At 41.9% G+C, this 19,858-nt stretch overlaps 1 protein-coding gene across 1 annotated transcript; it reads right to left on the bottom strand.

The window, feature by feature from the left end:
* Positions 1-6,860: 6,860 nt before the first annotated feature.
* On the bottom strand, positions 6,861-15,845 carry LOC311233564 (P2Y purinoceptor 3; the record flags this gene model as incomplete). Its single annotated transcript, XM_084320530.1, has 4 exons — positions 6,861-7,049; positions 10,391-11,129; positions 13,660-13,835; positions 15,555-15,845. 4 exons carry the CDS (start codon positions 15,843-15,845, stop codon positions 6,861-6,863), a joined length of 1,395 nt encoding a protein of 464 aa, XP_084176656.1.
* Between the last annotated feature and the right edge of the window lie 4,013 nt (positions 15,846-19,858).

The raw sequence follows: 19,858 nt of genomic DNA on the forward strand, positions 1-19,858 counted from the left end.
CAAAACTCATAGGTCTCACTACAGATAGACTACACCACTAAGGTACCCATGTACATGTATATTCTTTCATTTATTTGCATTCATCTAAAAATGTTTGGACCTTATGGTGTTCTTGTTCTGTTCTTGACTTATTGTTATGTTTTCTTCTTGACTTGTTTAAAGAAGACCTGTACGGCCCATGGGGACATTAACGTGTGTTGTCGGGCCCTATAAATAAATTTGATTTGATTTGATTTATGTCAAAATACTTCCCAAAGGTCAGTGAATACAACGACCACAACACCAGAGGTAGTTCCACAAATCATGTCCAACCCAGATTCGGCTCAAACAAGGGACTAAACACGTTTCGCAATTATGCCACAACAATGTGGAACGCCCTACCCACAGCCGTAAAATAATGTGAATCCCTAACCTCCTTCAAAACCGCTCTAAAAAAGCACCTACGGGAGGCCGCAATTCAAAACTGGCCCAGGTAAATGTCCAAACCCCCCACCCAATGTACAGTTTCCTCCCCCTCAAATGTATATATTCTCTTTTAAAAACTGTCTGTAAATAAACAGTACTGTATATTTGTATATCTTGTATGTCATAAATGTCTGGATGTAACAGTAGTACTGTATACTGTATCTGTATGTCGTGTATGTCATAAATGTTATGATGAATTGAAAATGGGGGACCCTGATGTAAACAAGACGAACGTCTTTCTCTGGTCTGCATCCCCTTAACAATTGTGTGTATTGAGCCGTACTGTATTGTACCCATTCTGCAATCTGTTAATAAAATGTCCAATCAATCAATCAATCACGAGTCCAGCTGGAATATGTAAGGCCACTGCGACCAATAGGGGGCACTAATGCAAGTCAAATCCCTGCATCTGGCAAATGAAATGGCACAAGTATCAGCATGAGGAAACGCACCACCCCTCCCTCCCCCTCTTTCTCATGGTGTGGCCAGGAGGCGTGAATACTTTCCCTAAGGGTTGCACTTTTGCGCGATCTGATTGGCCACTGACGTTTCTGGTCATGTGACATGTGCGCCAATCGTGTGACGCCTAGTTCTGCGCCTATTTCCGGGTCTAACAGCCTGCAAACTACCTAACGCCTAGTTTATCACTGGTTAAGCTTAGGCGACTCTTTCGAAGTTGGTTACGGTTAGAGTTTGGAATCAGGGCTGGTGTTCTATCGCCATGCTCTAAGACAAACTCTAACCTTAACCAACTTCGAAAGAGTGCCTAAGCTTAACCAGTGATAGAACTAGGCGTCACACGATTGGCGCACATGTCACATGACCAGAAACGTCAGTGGCCAATCAGATCGCGCAAACCGAACGCGGAAGTGCAACCCCCTTAGGGAAAGTATTCACGTGGCCAGCAGGCCAGGAGGCGTCTATTCGAAAGGCAACCGGTTCATGCGTTTTGCGAATCTGGCTGGCCACTGACGTTTCTGGTCATGTGACATGTCACTGTGCGCCCAATTGTGTGACACGCCCATTTCCGCCTCGACCAGCAGCAAACTACCTAACGCCTAGTTTATCACTGGTTAAGCTTAGGCGACTCTTTCGAAGTTGGTTAAGGTTAGAGTTTGGAATCAGGGCTGGTGTTCTATCGCCCTGCTCTAAGACAAACTCTAACCTTAACCAACTTCGAAAGAGTGCCTAAGCTTAACCGGCGAAAGAACTTGCCGTCACACGATTGGTGCGACCAGACACAGCAGTGGCCAATCAGAGTGCGAAACGCGAACGCGGAAGCATGAACCGGTTGCCTTTCGAATAGACGCGGCCAGGAGAGCTGAATCATTTCAACCTGTGAGCTACCTTGACCTACCCCCTGGGAGTACTTACATACTTACAGTATGTAAACAAGACAAAAGTCTTTTTCTGGTCTGCATCCTCTTAGCAGTTGTTTGTATTGAGCCGTACTGTATCAAGTCAAGAGTTTTATTTGTCACGGCATACAAGTATACAGTGAAATGCGGGGGTACAGTGAAATGCAGGCAATTGTACCCATTCTGCAATCTGTTAATAAAGTTTTCAATCAATCAATCAAACTTCATAACCAAGAAGTACCTGATTACTTACAAGTACCTGTGTGGACCAATTATGTTGAATGTATTGTTGTGTGTATTATGTCTATAGTGTGTAAAATCTCTATGTACTGTGTACCGACGCGTATGTGTTTTTATTTTGTTTGTTTTATTGTTATGTGTTCCAAATGCCCCAGGTACATTCCCAGTACAACTTTATTCTGATTCATGTTTTGGTGGTGACTGGTTTCTGTGGGTGTGGCATATTGAGCTACATAACAACACTTTAAAAAGAAAGGCTGAGCTTTTTGTATTGTGGTCAAGGCTTCATGGGTCACTTGCCAGTAAGTATAGTTATTAAAAAACATTGGAAACCAACAATTGGTTACTAAACCATTAAAAATACACTGTAATCAGATAATGTTTTATCCCATTACCTAGAAATACGTTGAGGGAAAGGCATTTTGACATTCAGATGACTCAAAATCTTTCATTCTGATTGTAGATTAAGCTATCATTACAGTTTTAAATTACAGTCCATATATTGCCAGTTTAACTTTGTATTCCTGATTTTATAGGCAAATAATTTTAAAGCTACAATCTGGAGTTTATTTGGCAATCTAAAGTTTTGGAATATTATGTCTAGATTTATTCATGAAAAATAAACGTTTACAGCGTCAAGTCTCATAAACAAGGTTCAGTCAATACATTTCAGAGTGGAAAAAATACCCCCCCCCCCCCCCCCCCAACAGAATTGGGCCATATTGTGATCACAGACTGGACCTTTAAACTATTAAACATATTACTGAGAAGAATTATAATCTAATCTGTAATGGATTAGCCTAGATTTTTAAAGTAACCTTCCCAGCCCTGCTGGCCGCTTGCCCTCATGACATCACAGGCTTTGGGAGAATTATTTATTTATTTGACCAGGTCCAGATATCACAGTTTTCAAATGACACCAGTATTTTGTCATTTAGTTTTTAAGGATTGTAGCTTTAGGCATATTTTGGATGTACAGTGTAGTCTGTAACATTTAGTTTTGGCTCTGTACTACAGCACATTGGACTTGAAATGGAACAATTACTTGATGCGAGTGCAGACCTTAAACTTTAAAGGGGAACTACGTCCAATTTCAGAATTCATACATATTATTCCTCTGGTCTAAGACGGTACACAAATATTAGTGAAAATGAGCAACTCTCTCCCAAATCCAAAAACCAGAGTGCTAAAACTCAAACGTGTGATGCCATCAAGTCTGAGCCTGCTCCATACTGCACCCAGGGGAATATTCTGAGTTCATAGTTACCTTTTCTGTTTCAGAACTGAAACCACTATTATATAGAATACATCTCATTTGGATATCAAAAAGAAAACAAACATTCTGTGGGTCCACAAAATCAGTCTCTCATTCATTGTCAATGGAGCAGCTCTAGATTTAATGACGTCACAAGTTTGATTCTTACTTCTTTGGTTTCTAGCGTTGGGAGAGAGTAGCTTATGTTCACAAATATTAATTGAACGGTCTTAGGCCAATTATTTTTTTACATCCATATTGGGTGAATCATTTAGAAATTGTGATGTGTTTTAATTAGGGACCACAGGTAATTGGATAAATGAACATTTAATGAACACTTAAATAAAGTAATTATATTTGGTTGCAAATAAAGTTAAATTAATGGAAGTACAGATAGCTGCAATTTTTTATTTTTATTTCTTTATTGCAGGAAAAACATATTGAACATTTATAGGTATAAGATAGCTGCAATTTCAATAGCTTTTTTATGTCTAATTTTAGAGAAATGAGACAGGGACAAGTCACTGACACTGTGCCTATCTGTACTTCACTTATAGTAACAGGAGGGTGAGGATTTATATTTTCTTTGAACCTTCATGGATTTGAAAACACAACACTATATATATAACACAAAGTTATGATGCGTGGGATTGTGGGATAGATTCATGATATGATGTGTGCGGGTTTGTACAAGATGTTGCTGTTCTTATCACTGGTTATGTAAAATGTGCAATATGTGTAATGTATAATATGTGCAAAATGTGTAATATGTATTATTATGTGCAATATGTGTGTGTGGGAGGGGGGATATTATGCCTATAAAAAGGGCTACAATTCCTACGCACACGGTCAGTCCGATACAGATGTAAAGACCCTCAAATGAAAGCCGAAAGGCCACACTTTAACCTCATGGTTCCATTTAAAATCCAATGTGATGGAGACAAAACAACAAGAAATGTTCCACTGTAATCAGACTTATGGACTGCACTATACGTGTTTTTGCGTGAGCGAGTTGTGACTCAGCCAGGACTCTGCTGGATGTTTTATTTTTTGTAACTATGTTGTAACTTGTCAGAAGCCCCAGTGGATGCTTCCCCTCCAGATGAATGGAAATAATCATTGACTTGGGTAATAATTCCAAAAGCGCTGGTCTAAATGGGCCAGTAGCACCACAACATGTTAACGATCAACACGGGTATAGCGGCACGAAGGCAACATAACAAGCTTTAATCAATTTATTTATAACAACCAGATAAAGTCACAAGTCACAACACTAGTCCAAATGAACTGGGATTTAAATAATAGGTCCATTGAATCAGATGCTTTCAAAACAATGCATCTTGCGGCAGGAATGTCCATCCATGCATAATGTTGCTATTGTGAGGAAATAACATTCAGACATGTCAATATTATATTATAATGGCTGCCACAAATTGATTAGAATTAAGACTATACGGCGTTCAGAATCTTTTACATCAATATATCATTGTCAAACTAATTTTGATAGCTTAGTATAAATACAGTAAAAAGATAAAAGTGGACAATTGCTGAAAAAAACCTGCTTCTAAATGGATTGCAATGCTGTAGATGGTAGTGTCTCTCAACTATAGACCAAGGGGAGGGTGGTTCCACCTGTGATTCCCCCCCCCATTGTAGCCACACACTGAAGATCAAAACTACAAGTATTACTGCCAAACCGTATTGTGTAGGTTCATAATCTTTGATGAAAGTATAGATTATTTCATTCTTATACTGTTACAACCAATGAAGGTAAATGTTTCAACTTAATCTTAGAGAAAATGTGTTTTATATTGTGATCTTTACTCATTTCCACGGTAATTACTGGAATACCCATAAGCCTTGCCAATCTTTTACAGTCTATTCTCGAAGACACTCTGATGTCACGAGACCCCCGCCATCTTGGTATTGTGGAAACAAACGGATTTCTACGATCAAATGTATGCGTTGAGCTTTGTTTTTATTACATATTTTATCACATTCTTGTTCATTTCATAACCTTTTCATATAATTTGTTGAAAATATTGAGGCCAACATGGCATTTCACTATTTCGAAAGCCTTTGTGGTGATTCTAAGGCAAAAGAAAAAGGCATGTAGGCTACTTGAAGAGAATGGACTAACGTTATATGGTGAAGTAGCTAGCAGCTAACATTTCTCTGCTGTTTACAGCCTCACAGCCAATAAAACTTAATTTACAATATACATATTTGTTCCTTATTCTCAACGGTTATGAAATGGGTAGAGCAGACATACGTATGATTTGACTTGGGGGCCCGGATTTTTGATTATGTTATTACTAGGGATGTCCGATTCGGTTTAAAAAAACAAAAAAACAATAACAATATTTGTTATATATATATCCAGTGAAATTATTAGTTACCTGAAATTATTCCGTTTTTTGGGGGGGGGAAACCCTGCATATATCGGTATCGGTTGATATCGGTTGATATCGGTATCGGAAATTAAGAGTTGGACAATATCGGAATATCGGTATCGGTAAAAAAGCCAATATCGAGCATCCCTAGTTATTACTAGTACAAAGCGTAACACAGCAGCTCTTTGGCATTGTGATGCACTGAAGAAAATTACCCTCGATTGTGTTTAATTTGCCGCTTTTCCGATCCGTTTCTGCACTAAATGAAGCGTGCACAATGTACGAGGCGGTGCATGTTTCCCCCACGCCGCAGTTGCCTAGCAACAACAGACAGGAAGTTGACGTCGAGAATGAACCAATCACAAGAGCACAACCACTGCGACGTTGGTATCCCTTGTCAATCTCATTGGTTTTCGCAGCCATCCTTGTTTTCATTGAAGCCATGAATAAAACGTTCAAAACTACTATGTTTAAAAACAAACAGGTCAAGTAATCATGAGTATATAATTCCAATAGTGTATTCTGTCTGTTGTTTAGCCTATTTTGGTTTTGTAACATTGTCCTCTCAGCTCTGCAGCGTTCGCTCGACTGGTCTTCACCTCTGCTCCTGTCAAACTATTTAATAAGTGGAACCATATAAACCGCTACCTTGAGAAACTCCTACAGTAAAAGACTAGAGGCAAAAATCTGTCTGGAACCAGACGTGTCTTAAAACATAAATCACTTGACTCCCCAGGTCTATAAGACCATATTTCCCATAAAGCCACTGCTTCTTCTGTATCCGTTTACATGCAAGTCAACTAAAGATTGAGCAAAATGGCACAGAAGATGGATAAGACAAAACCTGTACCAACAAGGTGTTATTATGTAGTTTGAAAAGCGAAAAAAACAATCAGCAGAGGTCCCTGCTAAATTCGACACAGAGACACACAATTCTATCAGAATATTAAGGCTACCTGTGAGGGTCTACCCTTTTTACTTTTTCAAGGTAATTATACCAAGCTGTTAAAACAAATTTGACAATACTATATTGGTGTTCAAATTCGACAGGAAGCTTTAAACTAAACCTTCCCAATAGATAATCCTCGAAGACTTGGAACACACCGCCGGTGTGCTGTCACACTTTCTTTACACTTGTGTAAAAGTCTCTCATAAGACGACCCTCGAGGACTTGGATTCGTTCTCCATGTGCACCACCTCCCGCTCTTTCTTTTCAGCTTCCTCCGGATCCTCCTCTCCTGCTCCCTCCCTCCGCAGGATCTTCAGGGGCCACCAGAGGGCGCCACCGCGGCGGTCTCGTCTAACGGCGCGTTCTACTGGCCAGCAGCAGGGGCCGCCCTTAACACCACCAGGAAGTAGAAGAAGAAAAGGACGGAGGTCATGTGTTATGATAACAGATGTTTTTAAAATGTATACACGAGTTCATGGGATAATTACTTATTAATTAACCTGTAGCCCTATTTACAGAAGTTTTGCCTAAAGGTACATGCCTAAGTAAATGGAAGATTGGTCAATTAGCATGTTCTTGGTATCTAGGCACATCTAGGGACCTGGGGGTATGTATTCCCAGTGTCAGAAATATTCTGTCTGTTACTAGGCTTGATTAAATTGTAATAAAAAAGAGAATTTAAATTATGATTTTATTTTGCATCTGTGCCGGTGAATAACACCATGTTACAATTGCTACGCTAGAGATTTCGCTCACTGAGCTCATTCAGCACCTTCTTGAGATCAAATCTAAGCAAATGAATAAAGGGAAGATGATTAAACAGAAGGATTTGTAGATACAGTAATAAATTATAATCCATTTTAATTATAAATTCATATTTGACCTTGAACTTGACCTTATTATTGCCAAATCATACATCTATGGATAGGGAAAAGGCTCCTCTTTCCAATGGCAGTGTTACATCTGGATTTAGTCATTTCCTCGCGGTTTCATGATAAAAGAGATATAAGCATTTTTCCGATAAATTCTTATTTTCGGTAAATCTTATACAACATAGCTAAAAATGAAAATATACACTTTGACTGCTGTTTTGATAGGGTTAAGGTCTTTACTCTTGGATACATTTGAAAAAAAACACACAAAAAGCAGGGTCCCCTTATAAGGGGACCTTACAGCTTAACAGGTACCATCAGTAAGTTGGACACACTAGAAGAATCGTGGACAGAATTCAGAATTCTCGATTTTGGAACTGGCGGGTTTCGCGGGTGGTCCAGCGCAAAACCGTGCCCCTAGTGTTCGCGATTCCACAATCCCACATGCGCCGTTTGCAGCTAGGATTATCTCACAACCAGAAATAACTATGTGGAAATTTCAGCATAGAACAAAAATTTATAGAATGGCAATTTCTAAGGCAGCTGGGTGGCGCAGCGGAGATTGTGCTCGTCACCAATGCAAGAGACTCCCTCGAATCCGGGTGTCAGCATTGCCTCCGGCTTGGGCCAGTCGTCATACTATCTCAATTGGCAGAGGTAGCGGTCGATGGGTGGTAATCTGGACGTTGTGGACAGTGACTCCTACAGGTCGGTTGGGGGACGCCTGCACAGCAGAGACAGGAAGTAGCGGGGGTAGTGAGCCTCCCACACGTTACACCTCGCCAACGAGAGTCCTCGCTGGCAGGTGAAAAGGTGTGACAGGCTGCCTGCTCGTGTACCGGAGGGGACACGTGATGCAAGGCTTCTATCCTCCCTACAGCCGACCAGTGGGAGGCATATACGAGCAACGTTCAAGACAGGGGAGGGGAGAATTGGATACACGAAATTGGGATTGGAGAAAAATAGAAAAATAAGGAGAAAAAGTGGATAAAAAAAGAATGACAATTTCTACTCAAATCCACATTACTGAGTGATTGTTATGCCGGTATACCTTAAAATGACTGAATATTTTTTATGTTTAAAAGGATGGGGAGCGTCTGGGTCGTGTAGAGATCTAAGCACCCGCCTTCCACCACAGAGACCGGGGTTCAATTACCGGCAGCGGTTACCTCCGGCTTGGTCAGTCGTCCCTACGAACGCAATTGTCAGTATTCGTGGGTGGGAGGCCAGTGAGGGTATTAGTCCTGGGCAACGCAGTAGCGACTCCTACTGGCTGGTCGGAGCAACTGTTCAGCGGGAGGGGGATCTGGGGGAAACAGTGTGAACCTCCGTGCGAGTTACGTTCTCCCACAGGGAAACTCCTAGCTGTCAGGTGAAAAAAAAACGCCTGGCGACTCCACCCTCCCCAGACCAAGTAGCGCAACAACCAGGACTGTGACACACAGAATTGGCATAATAAATTGGCATAATGACTGAATTGGGGAGGAAATGGGAGAAAAAGTCCCCAAGAAAACTAAAAAAAGAGGATTGGTTTGATGCATGAGCTTTGGAGATTACTATAATACACTGAGAAAGGACCTGTCTATCTATTCCAGTTCTGTGACAGTTTCAGCTTGGTGCAGTCATGAGGTGGGATCTACAGCCAATCGCAGCCGTTCTTACCGAAATGTTACAAAGAAGAAGACCTGGATAGTGGAAATACACCCGATGTCTGAAAACATCCGATAGAAATGACTTTTTCCTTATAATTCTCTTATAATATATTTGGACAGTTAGTTGAGACAAATGACTGATGGTACCTTTAAAATCATTGACGATAGCTGTTTGAAATTAAGTGTACATTTGGCCATAGGGTTTTTCAAATCGTATGCAAATTAGCCTAACCAAAATAGTAGTTACACTATACATCAGTAAACTAGCAAACTGGTATTTGTCACATGTGTTAATATTTTACACTTTGATGTGGAATTTGCTACACCAGGCTTTAGTGACTCAAATGGCACAGCAAACAGGGCAACTGACGTTTCGATTTTGTTGCCAGTGGTTGCTGGGATCTACAATTCAAACTAGCGAATATGAGTTCCAGGTATATTTCGACACATTCTTACCGTATATATCTATTCACATCTGTCTGTACATACCTGCACATAATCCATTTACATATCTGTAGATACAGTACTATATCTATATCTATACACATACCTTACTTACCGGCCAGTATGGCTACAACCATACTGTACATTGTATATCACTATTGCACTTTACTGTTACATTTGCACTCTGGTTGGATGCCAAACTTATTTTAGTTGTACTGTAGGCCTACCTGTGCTGTATAATGACAATACATTTGAATCTAATCGAATCTAATCTAATCTAAGAATTAAAGAGAATGCTTGGTTAAAGTCGCCTGCCAAGTGTCTAAACACACGTAAAAACGTATCAGCATTCGACTGGTATTACTTTCCCACCCTGATAGCAATAGTTGACAATACCTTCCTTCCTTCAGTTACCTTATCCCCTGTCAGGAAGTAGAGAGAATACCTACCTTCCTTCAGTTACCTTATCCCCCGTCAGGAAGTAGAGAGAATACCTTCCTTCCTTCAGTTACTGTACCTTATCCCCCGTCAGGAAGTAGAGAGAATACCTTCCTTCCTTCAGTTACCTTATCCCCCATTAGGAAGTAGAGAGAATACCCTCCTTCCTTCAGTTACCTTATCCCCCATTAGGAAGTAGAGAGAATACCCTCCTTCCTTCAGTTACTTTATCCCCCATCAGGAAGTAGAGACAAAACCCTCCTTCCTTCAGTTACTTTATCCCCCATCAGGAAGTAGAGACAAAACCTTCCTTCCTTCAGTTACCTTATCCCCCGTCAGGAAGTAGAGCAGAGCGTTCAGCCAGGCGTTGCAGGAGGCCAGCGGCCGCGTCACCTTGTAGCAGATGGAGACCGTCTTCATGGCGTTGCAGCTGCTGACGTGACCCCTCCGCAGGAGCAGGAACAGTGTCCGGGTCACGTGGAAGGGCAGGAAGCAGAGTGCGAACAGCAGCGTGATGGTGACAATGGTCTTGATGGACTTCCTGCGCTGGTGGATGTAACGGGAGTGCTGCGAGCCGGAGATGGAGTTCCTCTCCCTGCCGCCCTCGGCCCCTGCGCCGTACCCCGCTGAGCCCTCCTCTCCCCCCTCCATGGAGCTGGGGGGGGAGCGCAAAGTCCGAAATATCGTCCTCACCACCTGGGAGTAGCACCACGCGATGATGGCGAACGGGACGAAGAACCCCACCAGGTGAAGGACCATCCCATACGGGACGTAGTTGGCGAACTCCTTGTCGATGGCGTCGTCCCAACAATTCATGTATTCCTCTGAAATGCCATCACCAGCGACTATCCCATATTCCTCCTTAGATCCAGTCCTGTTCTCTCCTTCGCTCATTCCTCCTCCTCCCTTTCCTCCCCCTCTCACCACATAGCCAGTCTGGGCGAACCTGAAGATGGGACAGGTAAGGATGAAGACCACCACCCACACTAAGGCGCAGGTACCCTTCACGGACCTCTTACTCTCCAGGGTGATGGTCCTCATGGGGTGGCAGATGCCCAGGTACCTGTGGACGGAGATGTAAAGGGATATCTCACTTTGGAACAACATTTAGTCGTGAATATTTAGGAGAACACCAAGTAAGTGTAGGTACCTATGGACAGACATTTAAAGGGATATCTCACTTCGGAAGAACATTTTGTTCATTAATTCGCTTTTTTGAATTCATGACTAACATTTGGCTCTCACGAGAAATGTTACACCTGCAGCTACAGCAGACATTGACCTGTAACCTTGTCCTCCAGTCATGCATATTTAAGAGAAGACCATGTAGTCTGAGTTGATCACATCAACAGACTGAGGAGACTAATCATAATATCAATATCATGTAATCTGAGTAGATCTACAGACTGAGGAGACTAATATCATGTAATCTGAGTAGATCATGTCAAAAGACTGAGGAGACTAATTATAATATCATGTAGTCTGAGTTGATCCCATCAAACAGAAGGAGAGACTAATATCATGTAATCTGAGTTGATCACATCAACAGACTGAGGAGACTAATCATAATATCAATATCATGTAATCTGAGTAGATCAACAGACTGAGGAAACTAATATCATGTAATCTGAGTAGATCACATCAACAGACTGAAGAGACTAATATCATGTAATCTGAGTAGATCATGTCAACAGACTGAAGATACTAATATCATGTAGTCTGAGTTGATCACATCAACCTTCGTTCGCATCCACAGGATCCCTCATTCAGAAATCTTGGACCTTACTATACTGTATGTACCGATGGCTTAACGTTTTGACCGTGACCACTTCTGTCGATCGTTGACTGAAGACGATAACTTTATTAGGACCACAAACAGGCTGACATGTAGTTTGGTTGTGTACGTTCCTCTCTTTCACAGGCTCTGAGGAAAAAAGACATGACATATTTTTGTAGTCCTAATAAAGCTCTAATCCAGACAACATCCCATTACCTTTTTGTTTCTTTTGAAAGGTAATGTTTCCACTGATTCTATGTGCAGTGCCATTTAACGTCCTAAGTTACACACAATAAAAAAATATTATTTGTATTCTAATTAGTGTATATACTCGACTACATTGTGCACAATTGTGGCCTATTTAATTTAATTGTATAATTATATTCTATTGCACTTTTATTTTAGTTTATATTCAATTTAATTTTATTCTACCATTTTTTTTTTTTTTTTTTTTCTACCCTTTATTCTACCCATAATTGTCTGTCTGTTAATGTCGCACAAAACGACCAAATAAAATTCCTTGTAAGTGCAAACTACTTGGCAATAAAGTAGCGATTCTGATTCTGATATCTGCACCTTTATCCCTTTCCTTTCATATTTTTAAAGCATCCTGCCCTGCAAATGGCATGTCATGTCATTTCAAACACATTCTTTTGGGGACAGACAGATGGACCGAAATACCTGACTTTTACTAGTCGCTCGGTCGCAGAGGATACATGCTGACTTGAGCATACACACTTCATCTTCACTGACACCCCCACTGTGTTACATTAACACACCCCTACTGGACTATATGACTACACATGTTGATTTTTATCCTTAAGTCATTGCTAGGTAAGCTGCCCTTATATATCTCCAGACTTCTGTCCTTTTATACTTGCTTTTTTAATACCAGACGAGCAGCAAATGGGATGCTTTTAAATGTTCCTTTGATGCAGTCAGAGCTTGGTAAAGTTGCATTCTCCCACTATGCTCCCTTTTTATGGAATACGCTGCAAGTAAAACTTTGTCTACAGGCACTTCCTACTGTGAATGCTTTTAAAGGTATGCTACGATTAGCCCTTCACGAAACATGTAACTGTTTTACCTGATGCTATTGTTGATGTGATTATGCTCCTTGCCACTGCACAAATGACCTTCTGTATTTATATTTGAATTATATGTTTTTTGTTTAATGCCCTGTTTTATGTTGAAACTTGTTGTGTGCCGTGTTGGTCAGGACTCCCTGGAAGAAGAGATCTTGTATCTCAATGGGACATTCCTGAATAAATAAAGGATGAATAAATAAAAAATAAAAAATATATATATACTTGTATATCCAATCAAAACATACTTTCATACTTTGTGCACATAACTTTCCAATTGCATAGCCCTGCTAAATATCCCATCCCACTGTATTGTTATTTTTATTCTAATTAGTGTATATACCTGACCACATCTTGCCTATTTTTATTTTTTACTTATATTTATACTATATTCTATTGTGCTTCTATTTAATTGAGTTTATATTCCATTTTATTTTATTCCACCTCTTTATTTTACAGTTGTACAGCCCTGGCCTATTTTTATTTAAAGAATATATTCTATTCTATTGTGCTTCTTAATCTTAATTTAGTTAATATTTCATTTAATTTTATTCCACCGTTTTATTTTATTGTCTGTCCGTTAATGTCGCACCAATAAACTACCAAAATCAAATTCCTTGTATGTGAAAACTACTTGGCAATAAAGACCTTTCTGATTCTGATTCTGATTCCGATCTTCTCTTTAATAATTCTTCTTCTAGGCAGGTGTCATTTGGAGGGTCCTACTGTACCTGTGCACAGATATGCAGGTGAGGAAGTAGATGGAGCAGTAGAGGTTAAAGTAGAACAGGAAGCGCACAAGGCGACACATGAAGTCTCCGAACACCCAGCGGTCCCGGAGCACGTAGCTGGCCACCAGGAACGGCAGTGACAGTCCATACATGAGGTCTGTGGTGGCCAGGTTCACCTAGGAGCAGAAAACCAAGGAGAGGTCAATGATTGGTGTGTATAGGCTAGCTAACACACCTAGGAGCAGAAAACCAAGGAGAGGTCAATGATTGGTACTGTATGTATAAACGGACACACTTAGGAGCAGAAACCAAAGGAGGGGTCAATGATTGTTATTGTAACCGATATTGGATTTGAACCTGGGACCATAGGATTTTACAAATACAGTTTGGAACAAATGAGAATGAAAATTACACAGAAAACATCCAATGTCAAAATAAGAAGAAGAACGAAGTAGCCTTAACATTTCACTACTTTTAGGTTTATCCTAACTATTGTAATGCTAATTTCAGTGTTAACCTCATAATAGCCATGTAGATCAGGGAGGTGTACTAGAGGTCTAACCATGTAGATCAGGGAGGTGTACTAGTGCTATTAGAGGTCTAACCATGTAGATCAGGGAGGTGTACTAGTGCTATTAGAGGTCGAACCATGTAGATCAGGGAGGTGTACTAGTGCTATTAGAGGTTGAACCATGTAGATCAGGGAGGTGTACTAGTGCTATTAGAGGTCTAACCATGTAGATCAGGGAGGTGTACTAGTGCTATTAGAGGTTGAACCATGTAGATCAGGGAGGTGTACTAGTGCTATTAGAGGTCTAACCATGTAGATCAGGGAGGTGTACTAGTGCTATTAGAGGTTGAACCATGTAGATCAGGGAGGTGTACTAGTGCTATTAGAGGTCTAACCATGTAGATCAGGGAGGTGTACTAGTGCTATTAGAGGTCGAACCATGTAGATCAGGGAGGTGTACTAGTGCTATTAGAGGTTGAACCATGTAGATCAGGGAGGTGTACTAGTGCTATTAGAGGTCTAACCATGTAGATCAGGGAGGTGTACTAGTGCTATTAGAGGTCTAACCATGTAGATCAGGGAAGTGTACTAGTGCTATTAGAGGTCTAACCATGTAGATCAGGGAGGTGTACTAGTGCTATTAGAGGTCTAACCATGTAGATCAGGGAGGTGTACTAGTGCTATTAGAGGTCTAACCATGTAGATCAGGGAGGTGTACTAGTGCTATTAGAGGTCTAACCATGTAGATCAGGGAAGTGTACTAGTGCTATTAGAGGTCTAACCATGTAGATCAGGGAGGTGTACTAGTGCTATTAGAGGTCTAACCATGTAGATCAGGGAGGTGTACTAGTGCTATTAGAGGTCTAACCATGTAGATCAGGGAGGTGTACTAGTGCTATTAGAGGTCTAACCATGTAGATCAGGGAGGTGTACTAGTGCTATTAGAGGTCTAACCATGTAGACCAGGGAGGTGTACTAGTGCTATTAGAGGTCTAACCATGTAGATCAGGGAGGTGTACTAGTGCTATTAGAGGTCTAACCATGTAGATCAGGGAGGTGTACTAGTGCTATTAGAGGTCTAACCATGTAGATCAGGGAGGTGTACTAGTGCTATTAGAGGTCTAACCATGTAGATCAGGGAGGTGTACTAGTGCTATTAGAGGTCTAACCATGTAGATCAGGGAGGTGTACTAGTGCTATTAGAGGTCTAACCATGTAGATCAGGGAGGTGTACTAGTGCTATTAGAGGTCTAACCATGTAGATCAGGGAGGTGTACTAGTGCTATTAGAGGTCTAACCATGTAGATCAGGGAGGTGTACTAGTGCTATTAGAGGTCTAACCATGTAGATCAGGGAGGTGTACTAGTGCTATTAGAGGTCTAACCATGTAGATCAGGGAGGTGTTCCATCGGCGCCCCACACCGCTTCCACGGCGACGGAATCCCCCGTGGCGTCGACAGGACCTCAGCAAGACCACGGAGTTGAGCGTCAGGCTGCAGAGGAAGGTGAGGGAGTAGCAGACGGGGAGGAAGACATATTTGTAAGACTCGTCGATACTGCAGGGGGAGGAGGGGAAGAGAGACGGGGCCGGGATGGTTCCGGAAGCATTGATGGGGTGGGTCGTCGCCACCACCGGGCCCGGTGTGGTGGTGTTGGAATCTAGTCTCAACCCCATGATCTCTGCTTGCTATTTGTCACCGTTCCAGAGTGGCTCATGTTCCTTTGTCATTGTCACACATTCCCCGAGGCCAATTCTTCTGATTTCCTATAGCTTCATTTGCTTGCGCTCGCTCTCTTTCTCTCTCTCTCTCTCAGGTGCCGTCTCTCTTCTTTGTTCTTCTCGGTCCCCTTTCTGTCTCCGGCGCTCCGTCTGTCCCTCTCTTTCCCAGGTTCTCTACCGTGTTACCATCTCTTCCCGTCTCTCGGGTCTTCTCACTCTTTCCCTCTGCCTCTTTTTCGTTCACTCTCTCCGTCTCTCTCGGAGGGGTTAGTCTCTCTCTCTCTCTCTCTCTCTCACAGGCACCGTCTCGTCCCCTCTCTCGTTGCGTCTCTCTCTCTCTCAGGTGCTGTCCTCTGCTGTATAATCCATGCCCTGGAGGGGGAAGATGTTTTCTGTGAGAAGGGAGGGGGTAGAGGGGGGAAAGCAAGTCATTAGTTTGGAAACACTCTCTTAGAATGTACCGCTTTCATCCTGCTGATGAAGAGTATGTTTCGGTCTATTAGCCTCTCAATCATTAACGCAGTTTTCCGGAAACCTCTCTGCATTTATGTGCGTAGTATGTTCCATTTCTGAATGGCTTTGACCACGGTTAATTTAACCCCATGTTTTGGCGCAAAGTTGGTGGGTGGGGGGGGGGGGGGGGGGCGACAGTGGCTCATGAGGTCAGAAGGTTCCCGGTTCGAGTCCGGCTCCTCCCGGGCAGCGTGTCGAAGTGTCCTTGAGCAGGTCGGCACCTCGCATGGTTGCCTCCGCCGTGAATGTGTGAATGTGTGAGTGAGTGAATGTGAGGCATAAATTGTAAGGCACTTTGGATAAAAGTGCTATATAAATGCAGTCCATTTAAGTGACTAAAATGTCTCATAATGTCACACAACCTAAGGCTGGATAAAAAACCTTTAACTCCCCGTGGAACTAATATGAACAGTTTCCCCCCAAATCCCCCAAAAAAGAAAATGTTAGCCCCTTGACTCAGAATGACACCAGGTTGTTCTTGGTGCCGAGAGAGTTTGGGGGAAACTCCATGTCTAAAACAAGGAGTATAATGTATATATTTATAGTTTCTCCCACTTTAAACACAGAAGATCTGATCTTTCATGCCTGTGAAAAAGTAATGCTGTGCAATTTATAAATTATACGTATAAATATGACAATACGTCCTTGATTACAGCATTATGACAACCTGGTCAGGATCAGAATCTGCATCACTTTCATTCACTCAATAAGGGCACACACACACACACACACACACACACACACACACACACACACACACACACACACACACACACACACACACACACACACACACACACACACACACACACACACACACACACACACACACACACACACACACACACACACACACACACACACACACACACACACACACACACACACACACACACACACACAAAAGACACAGGGAGACATACTGTATACAAGTATAGTGAGTAAGTACTATATTTAAGATAGTATAAGTAAGGGAAAATGAACAAAGGGCCAGGTGTTGTATGTTCTTTTTTTTTTTAATCTTTTTCCCCCTCCTTTTTCCTCAGATTTTCTCCCATCCCAATGTTAGTCGTTATGCTAATTCCCAATCCCCTTCCTGGTCGCTGCGCACTTACCCCCCACAGTCGGTCTGGGAGAGTGGAGCTTCCTCCGACACACGTCTAGCCAATCAACCGCTTCTTTTCACCTGGCAGCGCGGACTCTCACTGAGAGGGTGTAACGTGTGGAAGGATCACACTACCCCCCTTAGATCCTATCCGCGCTTAGCAGGCGCCCCGACCGAACTGTAGGAGTCTCTGTTTACAACGACCCGGACCCACCCCGCCAGCTTTCCCACCCTCTAATACTGCCAATTATATTAGTGTGAACGGCCAGCCAGGAGCTGGATTCGAACAGGCGAATCCAGCGTCTCCGGCGTTGGTGACGAACGCAATCTCCGCTACGCCACCTGACCGCCCAGGTGTTGTATGCTCTAAATGCCCTACAAGGAGGTAGTAAATTGACCTATGGGGGGGGGGGGGGGGGGGGGGGGGGGGGGGGCAATGTCTCAATTAAGTGCATTTGGAATACAACACATTGGTAGCTTGACACGCATCGTCTCCCAAAACAATCTTAGCATTATTTTCCCAACCAGGAAAGCTGTCTAGCCTGCATTGCACAGCCAAGATGGGATGAGCAACGGCTTATGTCATGTGGAAAGTAACTTTCTATCAGGTAGGTCTAACATGTTTGCAATGCTGAAGCTGTGTTGCTTTGTGTGCAGCTTGTGCAAAGTAAACATTGCCAGCTTGCAAAGACGTGCTAGCAAGCAAGCAAATGGCTTAAGTGGCTTGCTGGAAATATATAGCCTATATAGACATCAATCAAAATAGATTGCTGCAAAACAAAACATGCCAGTACCATGGCAATATTAAGCTATATTATAGCAAGTTCAACACTGCCCTTATACAAGTGTAGGTTACTCATCTGCATAGCTTAGGTATTTAGAATATGATGTTTTGTTGCCATGGATTAAAATTGCAAGGGAATTGCAACACTGACTGGACAAGCAAGCGTGGAAATATTGATAAGCAAAACAATTTCTTGATTATTACACCGTCACTGGCAATACTTCAAAGCAGGACTTCTCTCCCAGATGCGTCATGAAAATATTGAAACGATGTTTCATGTCTCAGCCGATCAGAATCAAGTGATTACGTTTACAACGCCCTTCTATAAACACTATATTGTGGACATGTAATATTATTGCGAATGTGCATCCACTTTCAGTAGCAGACAGCGTTGACATGCAGTAACTTTGATTGATGTGTGCATGCACGAGCTTCCTCTAGAACTTTGTTTACACTTCAATTTGTTCAAAATAATAATTACGCACTGAATCCCAACAATCTCCTCAGCCCACATGCGTTTATATTAGCAATGTTAACCCCCGGGGAATTCATCATAGCACTCACTACAGCTTGAAGATAATTGATTAAAGGAAATGTTTACATTCCAGACATTTACATTTATGTGCAACACAAGGTACGTTTAAATGCATGATGACCCACAATGCAAGTAGCCAAAAACAAGTGCAAATGGCAAAATGACAGCACCAAGCAAGGCAGTAGAATAAATAGAAAACATTGCTGCGTCACCTGGAATTCCATGCATCATCAGGAACCAAATAGTCTAGAAAAGTGGCAGCGACAAAAATATAGAGCCAAGCAAACGGTTTTAGTGTGTAAATCTACCCAGACACCTTCACACCAACATGCATTACCAAGACATTGTTGTGAAGAAACTGAAGGGGTTACCTTGAGATGCTGCTGCCTGTTGGGCCGGGTTGTGTGTATACATACCCCCTTTTCGCAGAGGGATGCGAGTAGAATTGTTTCTGTCTGAAGCTAAGGGTCCCGGGCCCCTCCTCTGACCTTCAGTGGCTCTGTAAATAATTAATACCCGTTCATTCAGACAGAGTCGCGGGACTGAAACCCAATACAAGCAGCCACAGAGAGACTCTGGCAATGCCGCACTGGATCAAAGGTTGAAGACGACGTAGCATAGTTTAATTAATACATTAACAATGCATAATACTGTCAGTTTGCTTAAGGGATGTTTGCTCTCCAGGGATACAGTATATTTGACAATAGTCTATCATTGCCACAATGACATGTTTGTTTATCTTTAGCTAGTGATGCACGATATATCGGCCGCCGATATAATATCGGCCGACATGGCCGTTTTTTACACATCGGTATCGGTCCGATATCAAGATAGGGCCGATATTAAAAAAAATATAACTTTTTTTTTTCTTTTTACATGTTTTGACCTTAAATAGTTTCAAAATATCAGTAATTTCTGAAAATAAGTTACAAAAGTAAAAAAAAGTATGCGTTTTGGAAAATAGCTCTTTATTTGATTATCATAAAAAAGTGTTTTCTATACAGAGATATCGACATCGGTAAATATCGGTA

The sequence above is a fragment of the Notolepis coatsorum genome (assembly GCF_963971535.1).
Source record: "Notolepis coatsorum genome assembly, chromosome: 8".
Classification (NCBI taxonomy): Eukaryota; Metazoa; Chordata; class Actinopteri; order Aulopiformes; family Paralepididae; genus Notolepis; species Notolepis coatsorum.